The sequence below is a fragment of the Mytilus edulis genome, chromosome 1 (assembly GCF_963676685.1).
Source record: "Mytilus edulis chromosome 1, xbMytEdul2.2, whole genome shotgun sequence".
In the NCBI taxonomy this organism is placed as follows: domain Eukaryota; kingdom Metazoa; phylum Mollusca; class Bivalvia; order Mytilida; family Mytilidae; genus Mytilus; species Mytilus edulis.
This window is the reverse complement of record NC_092344.1, coordinates 1,869,209-1,887,858: the sequence shown is the minus strand read 5'-3', so window position 1 is coordinate 1,887,858 and position 18,650 is coordinate 1,869,209. Positions and strand designations below refer to the sequence as shown.

Here is an 18,650-nt window from a genome sequence, read left to right as displayed (position 1 = left end):
ATTGTATAGTCATTCGTGTAGGGATTTCTTCTTTCCCTTATTGTGTCTTATCACAGCTTCAAATTGAATCCGGTACTCCAAAAATTTTCTAACATCGCCGAACTTTTTTACAAAATTGCACAAATCCCCAATTTTCAGCCTCAATTTTCTCGAAAACAAGCACGGTGACCTAAGTTTTATTTTGTGTTTTATTTTATAACTCGCCAAGGCCTACAACATATATCAAAATTATAAAAATGACATTATATTGAGGGTTTATTCCCGATTGTCCCACTTTTTAAAATTTTAGAGTTCTGATTGTCCCACATGAAAAGTTCTGATTGTCCCACATTATTTTATGTAGTAAAATGTTCTTAGATAAACAAGGTAACTGTTGTTTGTTTTGCTAAATAAACAAGAATTAATTATTGCACATTTAATATTAATTTTCTAAAAGTATAAAAAAAATGTTTTTTAAATCATTAGATTGATACACTTTTGATTAAAAAAATATAATATTTCTGATTTATGAAATAGATCTTTTAAGGTCTTGAATTAAACTTTTTTTCTGAACCTGATTTTTGGGTTTATATATGAATCTAGAAAAATAATTGGTGACGAAAATCATATGGTGGTGCACTTATTTTTGCTTCAGCCATTTGAAAGTACCCAATTCTGATAATTTTGTCAGTTTTCATCAAATGTTATCCATTTTTGGGCTATTATCATGAAAAAAATCACAGTTTCACAATTAAACTTTATTTTTTTTTATACTTTCAATAAAGATAGGTTGGACCAATCTGAATAGATCTAACTTAAAAAAAAAACCTTGAAGTAGGTGTTAATATAAGAAAGTTTTATAAAATTTTATTGCTTTTTTGTGTCAAATTGACCATTCTATTGACTATTCTGAATCACTATTGACCATTCTGTCAATTTGTCAATTTGTCAATTTTGGAATTTTCTCTTTTTTTAGAACACAAATCTTATTATTTCAACTTCTTTGTTATAATTGATTGAAAAAATACATATTTGAAAAATTTGAAAGATTTTTCTTTTATATGGGATGCACATGCTTCTGGTAAAAATCATTTCTTGTACCCCCATCCATTTTCTCTAAATTTGCTGCTGTCTAGAACTTTTCCAGATCAGCCTTTCAAAGAATCACTATTAAAGGTTGCTTTTCCAAATTTTGTGTTTGCAGTCAACAGGACTCTTCACCAATTATAAAGAAGAGCAAGACTTCCATAAGAGATAAGAAGATGTGGTATGATTGTCAATGAGACAACTCTCCCAAAGAGACCAAATGACACAGAAATTAACAACTATAGGTCACCATACGGCCTTCAACAATGAGCAAATCCCATACCACATAGCTACAAAAGGCCCCAAAATGACTAATGTAAAACGAGAAAACTAATGGCATAATTCATGTACAAAATAATGAACGAAAAACAAATATGTTACACGGCAACAAACGACAACCACTGACTTACAGGCTCCTGGCTTGGGACATAACCACAACAAAGACACTAAGTACAGATCTGAGAGTACTCACAGTACTGACTGCTAGTTCAAAGCCAATAAAAATATGCATCTTAGACTAAAAAAAAATGTTTTTTTAAAAGACTTCATATTATATCATATGATACTTCAATTGTACCTACTATGAGCAAAATAAAATATGTAAATATTATTATTTGTTCTTATTTTGTTCATATTTTATAAGTTACATTGATTAGTAACCTTTGATTAACTGCAACACGCTATAAAAACAAATTAATCATTATAAAAACAGTTCCCAATTGTCCCACATTTAAACTTCCCAATTGTCCCACAAACATATTCCCGATTGTCCCACAAGATTTCATTACCTTTTTACCTGTAATTTCAAAAAGTGGGACAATCGGGAAGACACCATATTGAGAAACTGTATCGGATGCCCTTAAGGATGTATTCTTCTGACGTTTCAGTCTCATTCAGTCTCATTGAAATCTCGTTCTGTAATTATTTACAAAACTTGGGTCACAAGTGGAAAAAAGCAATGAATTTGAGAAAAAGCATCATCAAACTTAACCCTGTGAAAAAATTGGGGATTTCAAATGGGTAGTTTTTGAGTAATCAAATTTTTAAATTTTATTACCAATCAAGTAATTTTTATTAGCCAAAATCTTGAGAAAATGGGTGAGGGATACACAAAATTATTTTACCAGAAACATGTACATCCCACATCACTTTTTTTCTTTTCAAATGTTTTAGATATGTATTTTTTCAATCATTTATAACAAAGAATTTGAAAAAATATGCAATTTGTGATTAAAAGTGAGAGAAATCACAAATTTACCAAATTGACAACATAGTAAATTTGACACAAAAAAGCATCAAAGTATGATAAAACATTCTTATATTAACACCTACCTATAGTTTTTTTAATTCAATTTTTTTTCAGGTTTGTCCCCTTCATCGTTATTGAAAGTATGACAAAAAGTTTAATTGAGGAATTGTGATTTTTTTTCATGAAAATAGCCCCAAAATAGGTTAAAATTGATGAAAAATGAGAAAATCATCAAATTGGGTACTTTCAAAGGCCGTAGTATAAAAAGAAGTGCACCACCATATATCTTTACCAATCATTTTTTTACAGTCATATAAACCAAAAAAACAGGTTTAGAAAAAAAGTTCTAGAAATTTTTGGCTCATCAGAGTTATACATCCTTAAACGATTGGTACGAGAGAAAAAAAAACCTTACATAAAATTAACAGACAGAAAGCACTAATAAAAGAGAACTCGCAGTTACTAAACTGGTTCTAAACCAATTACGCCTAACAACTAAAATCATGCTCTAATTCATCTTCTATTATAATTAATTGGTTTGTTATGGTAGTATTCAAAGTATGTTAACTTGATCAGTTCAGTTATATTGCACTCTCCCAGCAATTTTATTCTCACCGAGTTTAGGTCAATTATTTCTTCTATGACATGATTGTGTTCTAACTAATTTCAGAATTTGAAGTCTTTCTATAGATAATAATTATTCAGATGACATTTAAAAGAAATGGAAATGGAAACCTTTCAAGTTTTCTATCTTGCGCTACGGATATTTGTTTCCTATCTTCCGAGATAACCATGCTAACTATATCATAATTAATCTAAATAAGGTCTTCGTTCAGACATTGTTGAGGAATTGATTTTTTTAAACATAGTTATTTCAGACATTAAAGCTGTATTGTGCCTAAGATGACCATTAACTAAATTTTGACAATCTATCATTTTTTTGCTAAAGCTTTCTTACAGTAATTTGTCCGGTAAAATATCAGTCATCGGTATTCGTTGATTAATCTGAACATTTTCATCTGAATACAAACAACATCATCTGCAAGCTGCATCGTTTGTACTTTGGTGGGAAGTTGTCGCATTGGCAATCATACCAAATCTTCTTTTTGTATACGGCATGTTTTGAATCATATCAAATGTGGTCTACAATCCATTACTTGTTTCTATCTTACATGCAATAATGACCTCTAACCAAAGAACTTAATAGTGTACATTTGACATTCCCCGGTTCCTCAGGGCCATAAGAATTTAAACTTTTCAGATTTTACTAATTTTTTATATTAACTTTTGATAACAGCCATAATCGTATTATTCTATTAAAGTAGATAAGTTTGCTCATTAAAGATGTGTTTTTAATTCTTGAGAAAAAAAGGGAAAATGAAGCAACACAGATTGTCAATATGAAGCAACACAGATTGTCAATATGAAGCAACACAGACTGTCAATATGAAGCAACACAGACTGTCAATATGAAGCAACACAGACTGTCAATATGAAGCAACACAGACTGTCAATATGAAGCAACACAGACTGTCAATATGAAGCAACACAGATTGTCAATATGAAGCAACACAGACTGTCAATATGAAGCAACACAGATTGTCAATATGAAGCAACACAGACTGTCAATATGAAGCAACACAGACTGTCAATATGAAGCAACACAGATTGTCAATATGAAGCAACACAGACTGTCAATATGAAGCAACACAGATTGTCAATATGAAGCAACACAGACTGTCAATATGAAGCAACACAGACTGTCAATATGAAGCAACACAGATTGTCAAAATGAAGCAACACAGACTGTCAATATGAAGCAACACAGACTGGCAATATGAAACGACACAGATTGTCAATATGAAGCAACACAGATTGTCAACACAGACTGTCAATATGAAGCGACACAGATTGTCAATATGAAGCAACACAGATTGTCAATATGAAGCAACACAGACTGTCAATATGAAGCAACACAGACTGTCAATATGAAGCAACACAGATTGTCAATATGAAGCAACACAGATTGTCAATATGAAGCAACACAGACTGTCAATATGAAGCAACACAGACTGTCAATATGAAGCAACACAGACTGTCAATACGAAGCAACACAGACTGTCAATATGAAGCAACACAGATTGTCAATATGAAACAACACAGACTGTCAATATGAAGCAACACAGACTGTTAATATGAAGCAACACAGACTGTCAATATGAAGCAACACAGACTGTCAATATGAAGCAACACAGACTGTCAATATGAAGCAACACAGATTGTCAATATGAAGCAACACAGATTGTCAATATGAAGCAACACAGATTGTCAATATGAAGCAACACAGATTGTCAATATGAAGCAACACAGACTGTCAATATGAAGCGACACAGATTGTCAATATGAAGCGACACAGACTGTCAATATGAAGCGACACAGACTGTCAATATGAAGCAACACAGACTGTCAATATGAAGCGACACAGACTGTCAATATGAAGCGACACAGATTGTCAATATGAAGCGACACAGACTGTCAATATGAAGCGACACAGACTGTCAATATGAAGCGACACAGACTGTCAATATGAAGCGACACAGATTGTCAATATGAAGCAACACAGACTGTCAATATGAAGCAACACAGATTGTCAATATTTAGCGACACAGATTGTCAATATGAAGCGACACAGACTGTCAATATGAAGCGACACAGACTGTCAATATGAAGCAACACAGATTGTCAATATGAAGCAACACAGACTGTCAATATGAAGCAACACAGACTGTCAATATGAAGCGACACAGATTGTCAATATGAAGCGACACAGATTGTCAATATGAAGCGACACAGACTGTCAATATGAAGCGACACAGATTGTCAATATGAAGCGACACAGACTGTCAATATGAAGCAACACAGACTGTCAATATGAAGCAACACAGACTGTCAATATGAAGCAACACAGACTGTCAATATGAAGCAACACAGATTGTCAAAATGAAGCAACACAGATTGTCAATATGAAGCAACACAGATTGTCAATATGAAGCGACACAGACTGTCAATATGAAGCAACACAGACTGTCAATATGAAGCAACACAGATTGTCAATATGAAGCAACACAGATTGTCAATATTAAGCGACACAGACTGTCAATATGAAGCGACACAGACTGTCAATATGAAGCGACACAGACTGTCAATATGAAGCGACACAGACTGTCAATATGAAGCAACACAGATTGTCAATATGAAGCAACACAGATTGTCTTCAGACGTCATATAGTTTATTCATGCGTATCTTTTATCGATATACATATTAAACAACTCACTGTCTCTTCCATTTGTGCATGCGTATACATTTATCCAGAATAGTATGTTTGTACCTAAAGCATGATTTAGACATTATGATAAGAATGTTGCTGCATGTTTGTTATTAAAGAGTTTTTTTGTTGTTGTTGTAGAATATAATCTATATTAAAATCTAGGATGCCCTCAATAGTACGATAGCCGCGAGATGAACACATGGAACTAGTTCTGTCTTCGACGTGCAAAAGCCCGCTAAACTGAAAAATCTAATATAGGTTTGTATGCAACTTCCTATATTTGATGTGTTTAATGATTCCAAAGTAGACTACCAAACAAATCATTAAAAAATGCGATCATGAAAAATACAGACAATTGAATTTTTTTTTCTGTCCAGTTATTCTAGGCAAAATCCATTTGAGCAGCAATATAACATTTTGTAACCATAAAATCAAAAGAACACTACCTAAGGATAACATCCGTTGAATACGTTATAACTTGAGTTTCAGATATTACATAATTCAAGATCTGACAATACATGGAAGTATCTAAGTACTTTACAGAATAGTAGGTGCAGCTAAAAGGTGAACAGTTATGTTATACTACACCCGTAGTCTTGATCTTGTGGTAATTGTCAACAATTTAAATATTAAATCCGAAGCTGAAATGGTCACATAATGGCCGCATGTCTATTTGCATTCATATTGCAGATTTATTTTGTTATTTCAAACTCTTGATGATGATCTATGGTGACGGGTGTCACATATGGATTAGGAACTACTTATTCTTCCACAGCAACTTAAATCACCCTTTTTTTCATGAGTTTTTGTTGTTTATTCTTTTGTTTTCTATGTTGTTATTAGTGTACTGTTGTTTCTGTTTTTGTGTTGGTTTATTTTTACAATTGCGTTGCCGCTTTGTTATATACTTATGATTTTGTAAATCCTATAGGCATCTTCCCAGTGTCTTCCCTGGTCTTTCGATGACCCTTATTAAAAAGCGAATGTATCATCAAATCAAAATATTATATAGGATATATAGACTTAAAAGTCTTTCTCGTTTCAGAATTAATATAAAAGTTAGATGTTGTATTATTGTCAATGAAACATCTGTCAACAAGAAGTCAAATAAAATGCTAAAAAGAAATTAAATCCTAATATTTGTGAGAAAACCACATACCGTAAAGTCGTTGCTAGAGGGCCCCGACATGCAAATTGTGAAACAATCCCAGAAAAAAATCTGAAGGTCTGATTAAAAATCAAACAATCTATAGTGCCTAACAAGATTTTGTGAGGTAGACGAAATTGACTTTAAAACGATCGTATTGACTTTTGATGTGCAGAAATAGGCAGATCGGACATATTTTGACTTTAGTTACTTACTTCTTAAGTTTGGGATTAATTGTAATCAACATATTCCAATGAGACTGAAAAATGCTTTTTTTTATTATGATAAATAATAATTTTACCTGCCGTAGTCGTGCGTAAAATATATTTCGGTATTTCTCTTACGAAAATGACTTGTTTAATGGAACAAAACGTATTATTTGTAAACTTTCTCTTTACTCTTCACAATAGGCTTTTAAAAAATAACCTTTCCAACTGTATATTCCGAAAATTTTGTGAAAATCGAATAAGTGGCAATTCTTACCTTTCATACCTTAACTTTCATTGATAAAACATAATATTGACTCGTCCAGTGTCCAGTTTGAAGGTCATTTTAGTTACCGGTCACATTCATGCACGTTCTAATTAATCAATAGTCATGTATGAAAAGCATAAACAAGTTTGAAGGTAAACTAATAACAACTTAATCCAATCAAATTGCCTACGATTCAATAACAATGACCAGTCCACATCATAAAAATGTATAGGGGTAAACTGGGTAGGGAGAAAATGTCAGATATATTAAGTTCATTATTTTGCAATAACGAGTAAAAATTTGTTAACCAATAGATTTGTTATAATTTCATAATCATGTCGTTATGTATTGGTATAGTTTTTGGATCTTTCATTAGCGTATTTAAGGCTGTAGAAAGTTTGGCCTTCAAAAGTCAACATAATCATTGACTTTATAAAGAAAATTCGCCTTTTTAAAACATTGAATGTTTCACAAATAATACGCGACAACAAAGCAAAATCATTTCTTAAAACACTGCAAAAAAAATAATTCTGATTGATGCAGTGGTATTGTCATAAATTGCACTGGAGTGAACAGTGGTACATCAAACGTCGAATTCCCTCACACAATGTTATCACACACTATAACATAGATTCATTTTCACAAAATATTCCGTAAAGATCGTAATAACGCCGGAGGAGGCTTATTTATACAAAAGATGATATATCAGTCACCAGAAAAGGTGTACTCGAAAACCACATTGACGAAACTATCTGGATGGAGATCAGAGGTAAAGGTCAAACTTTTTTATTATGTTGTACTTATCGATCGGAATGGTCAGGTGTTGAATATTATACACGGTTAAATCATGCTATTGAACTTGGTTATCAGTATACAGAAAACATTGTGATTTCTGAAGACTTGAATTCAGATTTATTTTCGTATAATAATAATAAGTTATAATTCATCAATTTAATTTAAAAACGTAATTAATAAACCTACAAGGGGAACTGCTCACAGTAGTACGTTGCTTGATCCGATCGATTCATATTAAGTGATGCTTTACAATTTTCTTTTTCTGATGTACTGAATGTACCTGCTAACATCAGTGATCACGATGCCTCTATTATTTTTTTACAATGTCCAAAGTCCGAAACAAAGTCATTTAAACGGGAAATATGGTTATATGAAAAAATAGATGTTGATAAGTTTTCAAATATGTTGAATGCAATTGAATGGAATGAACTCTTTTCCAATGTTGAGGAAGTAGACGACATGGTCACTATATTCACTGAACAAATCCTAAGTATTGAAAGAGAGAGCATTCCAACCAAAATAGTAACTATACGTGGCAATGAAAAAAACACTGGTTTAACAGTAATATCAGAAAAAGCAATTCGAATAAGGGATAGATTACGAAAAAAATCAATTAAATCTAAAAAAAAAGAAACGGATATTTTATTAAAATAAATATAAGAAACAGAGGAATAAAGTGAATAATATGAAAAAAGAAGCGAAAGAAAATTTTGAGAAAAACTTGGAAAATATAATACTAGATAACGCTTCAGATTCTAAAGTTAATTGGAAAATTATGAAGATGCTGATTAAGCCAACTAGAGGATCTAATAACATACCCCCATTAAAAAATATTCTTAATGATGATCGTTTCGAGGAGTTCGCCGATAGAGACGACGAGAAATGCGACATTCTAAATAATTATTTTTGTTTCATTTCATCACTAGCAGATGTTGATGCTCAATTACCCGATTTCGACAAAAAAACTAACAATTTATTGAATGATATAGTAATTAGTACTAGTGAAATTGTTGACATCATAAAAACTATAAATCCTAAAAAAAAAGCGTCAGGCCCGGATGTCATTAGTCATAAGATGCTTAAAATTTGTCCCGATTCCATTATGTATTATATTTGATAAGTCTTTGCAGCAGTGCAAATATCCTTCCAGCTGGAAAATTGCAAATGTTATAGCCTTATTTAAAAAGGAAAAGGGGGATAGTTCATTACCTCCCAATTATAGACCTATATCACTCATTAGTTGTATAGGCAAAGTCATGAACGTGTTGTATATAAATATGTTTACAACCACTTACAAAGATTTGAATTAATTTATGAGTATCAATCGGGTTTTCTTCCTAAATGTTCCATGGTTCACCAACTGTTAGAAATGTATAATTGCATATTGAACTCACTTGAAAAGAAAGAGATAAGTTGTTTTGTTTTTTGCGATTTCTCCAGTGCCTTTGAGAAAGTTTGGCATGATGGTTTATTACATAAAATGAAGGCTTATGGTATAAATGGAAATCTGTTAAAATGGTTTAGAAGCATTTCAGCTGGAGTTCCTTAAGGGTTGGTCCTTGGACCATTACTTTTTATAATATATATTAATGATATTGCAGAAAGACTTATTTCTCTGTGCAGACTCTTTGCAGATGACACATCGTTCAGCTGTGCGGATCGTGATGCTTTTCAGATAGAAACTGTGATAAACCATAATCTGGAAAAGCTGAACGAATGGTAAAAAAAATGGTTAATGTCTTTTAATCCAGATAAAACGGAAATTAAGTTATTTTCTAATGTTGAAACTCCAGAAATGAACTTTATATTCAATGATATACCTATTACAAATATTCATAAACATTTAGGGGTTACATATAGCAATGATGCTAAATGGAATGTTCACGTTGATAATATCATCTTAAACACGTCTAAGCATATAAATATCCTAAGGAAATTGGAATATAAATTGAGCAGAAAAATTTAGAAAAACTCTATTTAGTTTTTATAAGACCTTTATTTGAGTATGCAAGTGAGGTTTGGGATAATATTGGGGTAGGTTATGTCAATAAACTGGAGCAATTACAGCTCCAAGCTTAAACTATGATCTATATAGGGTCAATATTATGTCTGACCCTTCTTGCCGCTGTGGTGTTAATCGTGAAGTTTCCTATCATTTCTTTTTTAAATGTATATTATACTCAGACATACGAAATAAAATGTCTGAAAGTCTGCACTGGCCTCAAAATGATTGTAAAATTAACATAGAACTACTAACCTCGGGTAGTTTTCTTCTTTCTCTAGAGCAAAACCAAACCATTTTCAAAAATGTCTTCGACTTTATTAAAAGTTCGGAAAGATTTCAAATTGTCTAAATAGCAAACCATGATCACACACTAATCATCATCTGAGTAAAATTATTCCCCCTTTTTTTGTCCTTTTTATTTTTCGTTTTTTAAATTTTATATTTTAATTTTTTTTTGTGTTTCTGTTTTCTAAATATTCATCTATTTATTTATCTATTTTTCTTTTTTCTGTATTATCATTATTTTCTTTTTTCTTCAATTTTCCGTCTTTTGATCCATATTTATATATATATATAACTAAACAGATATACCATTCTATACATGCATCCTCATACATATATTTTTGTATTATATTGCTATAAATGTTAAATGGAGAATACTTCATAAGTCTGTTTGACTTGTGTCTTATCCAATTTGTATTTAAACAAATAAAATATGTTTAAACTAACAATCTAAGAATAAAACAAATGTGACAGACATCCAATTACATTTCCATCGATATAGGTTTATAATCAGTGGGTCAGTCTGGCTAAAAGTGCTTAGTGAATTAGATACAATGCTTTGCAATGCCGAAGATGTGATTAATGTTCATTTAGAAACATGATGTGATTTAAAAACGTTTAACCCATTTCTTTACCTTTTCTGTTATACTTAACTTCAGACTATAAAGAAACAGGTCTGCAAAGAAAAGTGAAATGATGTGATTTAAAAACGTTTAACCCAATTCGTTTCCTTTTTGAACTTTTCAACGTCATACAAATACAGAAACAGATTTGGAAAGAAATGTGAAATCAAGAGGACATAGAAATTGCATTAACAATTGGCACTCATCGTTCATAATCTGATTCAGTACATCAAAGTTAGCGTTAAAAGACTTTTCCAAGTAGAAAGTCTCATGAACTATCAATATTAGCTATTCAATGTGCCGTGAAAGGTTAGAGGATACCCAGAGGACATTTTAACTCGTAAGTCGAAAAGAACCTGACAAAATGTCATAGGACAAAGAACACATAAAGACGTCAAAAATACAAATATGTACCACACATAAAATTAAAGAATAAGCAACATAAACCTCACACAAATCTGGGGTGCACTATTAGGGAAGGCAGATTGTTTCTTAGTAATAGCTGCCGCCGTTCATAAAAGAACATTTAATTCAAGCTCACTTTCTAAAATTGTCAACTTCTATGCAAGAAAATTTTAATTTAGCACTGTGGTCAACGTTCATCCCAAGATTATATTGAACGGAATAGAATTTAGATTTTAAAATATTTTTTTCATCATGATTATACTGATTAAAACAATACGTTAGATAATATATTCACAGAGCTAAAGCTTGCAAATAATTTATATGAATAAAAATGTGCAACACCTTTTGATGATCGTTTTCATAACACAACATAACACACAAAACATCAGACTGAGCAATACGAACTCCACTTGAAACTGGAAGTAATCGAAGATAATCCGGTAGGGTGAGCAGATCATGCTCTACATGTGACACCCTTCATGTTACTTCTGTTAGTACATACCCAGTGATAAGCCTAAGTTGATACGTCACAATTGCTGGAAAGGGGATTAATGCTTATTGATGAATAGTAGAAAACATTAATGGACAAATAAAGTCATTTATTACAATTTATTACATCACAATAGCCATTTATAACAATATTTACATAATGAATACATCGTTGTTGAGCAAAATCTTTGAGCTGAGGAATAACCTTAGTAATGAGCCATGATAAGGGATAAACATTTCCTCAAACAAAACATCAGTGTTACCATGAAATCGTTATAGTTATTATCATATAGTAAAAAATACTATTTAAGTTTTGAAAAAAGTAAACACGTGTTTTATTTTCACGTCACAAAAAATGATCATTATGTGACTGTACTACAGCATTCATCTTTAAATCTGGCTTTTTAAAAGTTTGAGAGTTGTGGGGCAAACGATAACATTTTAAGAAAATGTTGATTTTATCCAAATGGAGCGATAATTCAAAAAGTTTTAAAAAGGTAACATATTTTTGCTTGTTTCTTAAATTTTGGAGCGAGTGAAACCGAGAAATTTATATCAATTTGCAGCAAAATAATTTCATTTAAAAAAAATGAATACCTGAAATAGTTGTAAAACCCATTAAATGACTATTTTGCCGGATGTTGTTTGTGAAATTCTGAATATCACTGAATTATATATTATAAAGAGCCTCGTATTTTAACTCCACACTGATCGCAATGACACATACGCAGTTCGCATCGTATTGTTGTAACCATTCCATATCGTAAACAGCAAACGTTTAACGTCTATATACAAATATGTTGAAAGTTAGATGCAATTTTCATAAATTTATGTGATAAAGAGTTACACTATCGTACCAATGTATGGTAACAATGTCGTAACATATCTACAAGTCTGTTCATGTTTACAAACACCTCTGGTTCATTCCCTTTTTATCACTGAGATCTCATCGAAGTTGAGGCGCTGTAACATGTTTGTCAGTCATTTACATAAACGCAAACGTAAAAGACTAAAAGCTCCCACTTCTTGTATCCGGTATGAAGAATGGCAACGGTCGCCTCCTTCGACGACATGGAAATGATTCTTTAAAACTTTTCCTAAAGTTTGCTGAGAATAGTGCGTATAAAATTGGATTTAATGCGCTATTTAAATATAATATTAGGAATGACACTGGAGATAAAACCCGTTCAAGGTCATACATAGGCACTTTCCAAAATAACAGGAGAATTCTTATATGATGAGGGAGTACACAAACAGTAAATGAGATGACAACGGCAACTAGTAGTCTTATTACACGCCTTCTACTTCTTACTGCTCTTATGCTGTTCATTCGCGTTTGTTCAGTGTTAAAATAAACACGTAGTTTGGGAACATTCTTAGTCTCTCTTGTTTTATACTCTACAAATGCGACATTGTTACAATTAAACCTTGAATGGTTAGTGTTTATGTCGACCATGTTTGACGAAGATGCTGAACTCCTTTCCGATTCCACTTTTTCACAAGAACAGCGCTTTGTGCTTTCCTTTAGTGAATTACGTTGGTTTGAGGGTTTACAGTATAGACATTTGTCTCTTTGTTCCTTGTGATTACATACAGAAGACATTTTATGCATTCTAAGAGAACGTTTCCGACCTTGACCTTCAGATGATGATGTTGTATAATACGAATCTTCAGCTGGTATTTCTACAGGTTTCGGAGGTTTTGGAGTGCGTGGTTTTTTACTGACCTTCCAGAGTGAAATACCAATTCTACAATACATATAGGACATTAATCCCAATGGTATGACATACCAAATGATAAAATTGGCCGTTACAAGAGCTTTCATATTAATACGTGAATAATCTGGGAAACAATAGTATGTTATTTCACCATCCATTCCGGGCATTTCATATAAATCAAATATGAATAAATACGGCGTTCCATATACTGCTGCTATCATCCATATTATTGCTTGCACTAAAAACAGACGTTTTTGAGTAATACATCTTCTAGCTCTCAGCGGGAATCTGATGGCGATATATCTTTCCGTAGCAATGGCTGTCAAAATGACAATTGACGCCGTGTACGACATATTCCAGACAAAATAATATATCTTACACATCGCCTACAAATGGAAAGAAACATTTTATGTCATATTAAACATGGAAATAAATGGAAATTAAAAATAATATTTACATTTTGTTAGCCTTCACAAGGGACAATAATATTTTTTTTGAATGCATATTGTCACTTGGAGACTTAGAGGACTTACAGCTCAAGATATCTGTCTGCGAATTGTCTTTAACGAGTAACTACATTATGTATGAAAAGGACAGCATTAATATTTATAAATTCTTATATTCTGTTATTCACTCTATATACAGACTATAATTAAATTGTTGTTTCTATTAACTATTACATTACTGTATTAATAAACCATTATTGTATTAATAAACCATTATACATGGCGTTTCGGTCATTGGCGTATAAGGTATTGGTGCTAGGTTTTCATAAAGACATCGTTTAAGTCACAATATAAGACTAATATGTTGTATCAAAACCTTTTAATGAAAAACGCGTCTGCGTAAGCATGGAGGTGCACACACCTTGGATGGAATTAAGAATAAATGAAATGTCGTTGTATCTTTAGTAAAAAATATTACGACCCAATATATTAATCCATATTTATTAATAACGCTTTAACATTTGTGAATTGTCTAGATATGCTTCACAACATGATTTACGATTGAATGTACTCAGCGAAAAATAACGTAACTTATATTCATTTAAATAATATAAAATCAAGAAGTCGTAAAACTGGCGATAAAAAGGACATTTTAGTTCAGAGATCGGAAACAAAGAATTAGTTAAGCTGTTCGTGTGTCTTTGAAAGGAAATAAAAATCACTTATCATTGATAGATTTTTCTATTATGAGAGTCCTATTCAAAATTGTCTTTAACATAAGTGTTATTTTATCTTTAATGAACAGATGGTTTCATAGTGCTAAACATTAATATTCAATTTGATGACTGCAGCATAATCGGTAAGATATCACACATGTTAAACTTTACTTCTGAGTTATACTAAGTTTCCTTTTGATCTTCATCATTGTAATCGTCAAAAATAAGCAAGAAAAGATAGGACAAATGAAAATGCATGTTTACTATACGTTGCATAATACTTTAGTCTTGTAGAACATGATTTATCAATTATAGTTGATAATAGCTTTCAGTAGCTGCAAGTACTACAAGTTCAGTACGTTGTATCTTTTGTCTTTATTTTAGTTTTTTTTTGTCACGTGCTTCGTGTGATCTGACGATTCGAGTTTGAGTTGTTTCACGTATTGCCGTATTGGACCTTTTTAGCTGACTATAATATAAACGTTTTCTTCATATATATTAGTTGAAGGTCATACGGTGACCTCACATGCTCAAATCTGCTTCACTTGGAGTCTTGTTGATAGTTGTCTCATTGCCAATCATATGAACTTAATGTATATAACTTTGATAGATGAAATACATTGTATACATCAATGAAATGACACTTTAAACATGGCGTGTGCCGGACGCTCTTTTCTTGGTGTCAACCCATGGATTATTGTTTTTTTTATACATTATCCTCTTGCGATTAATGAAAAGAAGCTGATAGTATCATCACTGTACCAGCCACTTAATAAATCATGTCTTCTTGTTGAATAGTTCAAGTGTGTTGACTATATATTGATCTCGTTAAACATGAAGTAAGAACTTGATTTGGCACGAAATTGTTGACACATACTAGATTGGGAATTTGAAAAAAATACATATTAGACTATCTTTTTTTATTTTCACAATATATTTGCAATAGGATACATGCAAACGTATTCTGTGCATTCCCCAAATTTGTATACATTACATGTAAATCTGTTCATTTGCAATAATGAATGTTTGAGTTTTTATAAATGATATTGTTAGGTTCTAAAGAAATATTCAACCTATGTGAAAGGCGATGATTTCGATTGCAACTTTACTATATGGGAATGTTGAATGGGAGCAGAATATTTACATTATATCTGACCACTTATGTTACTCCAAACATTAACGAAGATCAAAACAGAACAATGAAACTAGTTGTATGAACTTACCCTGTCTAAAATCATCAAAACAGAACAATGAATCTAGTTGTATGAACTTACCCTGCCTAAAATAGTCAAAACAGAACAATGAATCTAGTTGTATGAACCTACCCTGCCTAAAATCTAGTTGTATGAACTTACCCTGCCTAAAATCGTCAAAACAGAACAATGAATCTAGTTGTATGAACCTACCCTGCCTAAAATCTAGTTGTATGAACTTACCTTGCATAAAATTTAGTTGTATGAACTTACCCTGCCTAAAATCTAGTTGTATGAACTTACCTTGCCTAAAATCTAGTTGTATGAACTTACCCTGCCTAAAATCATCAAAACAGAAGAATGAATCTAGTTGTATGTACCTACCCTGCCTAAAATCTAGTTGTATGAACTTACCCTGCCTAAAATCTAGTTGTATGAACTTACCTTGCCTAAAATCTAGTTGTATGAACTTACCCTGCCTAAAATCCATTTTTGAGAAAAGAATGTCGACAAGTTAGGCAATACACAAAACACACCAATCCAGAAATCCGCTACGGCTAGGTTGGCTAGGAAAAAGTTGGTCAAGCTTCTTAACCTAGCACTTTTAACTATCGCAAACAATACCATAATATTACCTGAAATTCAAAGAAAAATAATTTAATTTCAACATACACATTTTAGTATAAAGCTGAGATAACTTCTTTGTTAACTTAATACACATATCAAACGTCAGAAAAATCCCTGTGAAAGATTCATTTTCTACAGAAAAACACAAACCACTGAAACATATAATAACATAGTCAAATCATATAGACAGCAGTACACTTATTTACCTTTGCAGGGAAAATAAATTAATTCATAATTAATTTTTGAATTGTATTATTGATTTTAAAAAAGTTCTCTTTTAAGTGTGTGTGTCAGGGTGGTTGTGAGAAAAATAAAACATGTCCGCAGTCTCACGTCCTTGGTCTATTTAGAATAAATAACATTGGCACTCACACCACATCTTCCTATATCTATTAAGTTGATGTCAGTTTGTTGTAATGCATTTATTCTTTGAACTGGGACTCTTGTAATATAATGACGCATGATATGTACAAGGCCTAAATTGACTTTATAATTTCAATCAGTGTGTGTTTGCTCTCCCTTTCAAGTATTTCCTTGAATTCATTGTTATATGTCAGATTTCTTATAAGTAGGTCACAAAGGATATATATTGGAGATGTAGAAATAAATACCACTAATGTACTTGAATTAAAACCCAGACAAATTGTTCTAGGTGTTGCGTTTTCAATTAGTATCATTTACAGCTGTTGGATGCCCTTTTGAACGTACAAATAAAACTAATTATTGACCAGTTTTATTGCCTGTATTTATCTCTTATGGGCCATCTGATTAGACACATAAAACGATAAAAGTAGCCTTCGGTAATCTATTGAAAAACGTGTCATTGGAACAATCTGTACTTATATTTCTATATGTCAAAGCTTAACCAGTACCTATATACATCCCGTTCAGTTCAAGTGCGAATTGAGGATTTATCCGTTCTAGTTTCTCACTAATTGCGGTGAATTGAAGGATGTTAATGAGAGTCTGCTTTGGGGTTCCTTCATTGCTGTATTTTTTAATTTTTCTTGAGATGTTTCTCTATGCTAGTTCTTTTTATTAAATGTACATTTTAATTAGTTTTCTGATATTTTGTTAATTATTGACTCATGGTTATTAGCTATAAGGGTGAAATTTCATTGATGTACATTATTGAATACCATAGGTTCGTGGTTTTCTGTTTGATTACTCTATGGATTATTTTTCATTGTTCACCGATTTGAATCAAAATCTCATATTTGATTGTTAACAATATAAAACATGTATCAAAATTATAAAATGTCTAATAGTGTCGCATAATTGCTTACATCCTCGTCATTGGGATTCTGGTGATAGTAATAATACCACATACTGGTTACAGGCACTTGTCTAAGAAAACAAATCTTGAGACAAGTGCCTGTGATATAGGTAAATATATATGTGTCTTTCTATGTTGTGATGTTATACCATTGGTTCAGAAAAGAGAGAGGGTTTAGTACCATTAAAACGTTTAATCCCGCTGCAAATGTTACACCTGTCCTAAGTCAGGAATCTGATGTTCAGTAGTTGTACACTCTTTATGTAGTTCATACGTGTTTCTCGTTTCTCGTTTTTATATTGATTTTATGTTGGTTTTCCTATTTGAATGGTTTTACACTTGTTATTTTTGGGGCCCTTTAATTGATTATGGACTTTCCGAATTGATTTCCCTCTAAGTTCAGTATTTTTGTGATTTTACTTTTTATAGCTTGCTGTTCGTTGTGAGCATATGCTCCTTGTTGAATCCGTACCTTGGCACTCATACCACATCTTCCTATATCTATATATAAATTATATATTAAGGTACAATGTTCGGTTATATGAATGATAACGATAAAGACGATATGCCTCAACCTTTGATAAAAATGAAAATGTTATTTGGTCACTAGTCCTGTTTATGTGTTATAAGAAAAGTTAATTTTAATCATGCTGGTTTTTTATAAAGAGAGGTTTGTTTTACTATTGCTTGTTCCTAAAAAAAATTGTAATTTTACAAGTGAAAATAGCTTATTAAAGTCCAAATATTTTTATCTGTAACAACCGGTGAAACTTATAGATTATACATTTATTTATAGGTTTATTAATTTCAA

General features: G+C 31.8%; 1 protein-coding gene across 2 annotated transcripts in view; it reads right to left on the bottom strand.

Moving 5' to 3' along the window:
- Positions 1-11,956: 11,956 nt before the first annotated feature.
- LOC139521360 (trissin receptor-like) overlaps positions 11,957-18,650 on the bottom strand; it is an 87,749-nt gene continuing 81,055 nt past the window's right edge. For both annotated transcript variants that reach the window (XM_071314846.1, XM_071314843.1), the window contains exons 2-3: positions 16,411-16,571; positions 11,957-13,967 (exon numbers count right to left, since the gene is read on the bottom strand). In XM_071314846.1, coding sequence (XP_071170947.1) covers positions 12,873-13,967; positions 16,411-16,571 — 1,256 coding nt within the window. In that variant the 3' untranslated portion in view covers positions 11,957-12,872. The remainder of the gene's footprint in view (positions 13,968-16,410; positions 16,572-18,650) is intronic.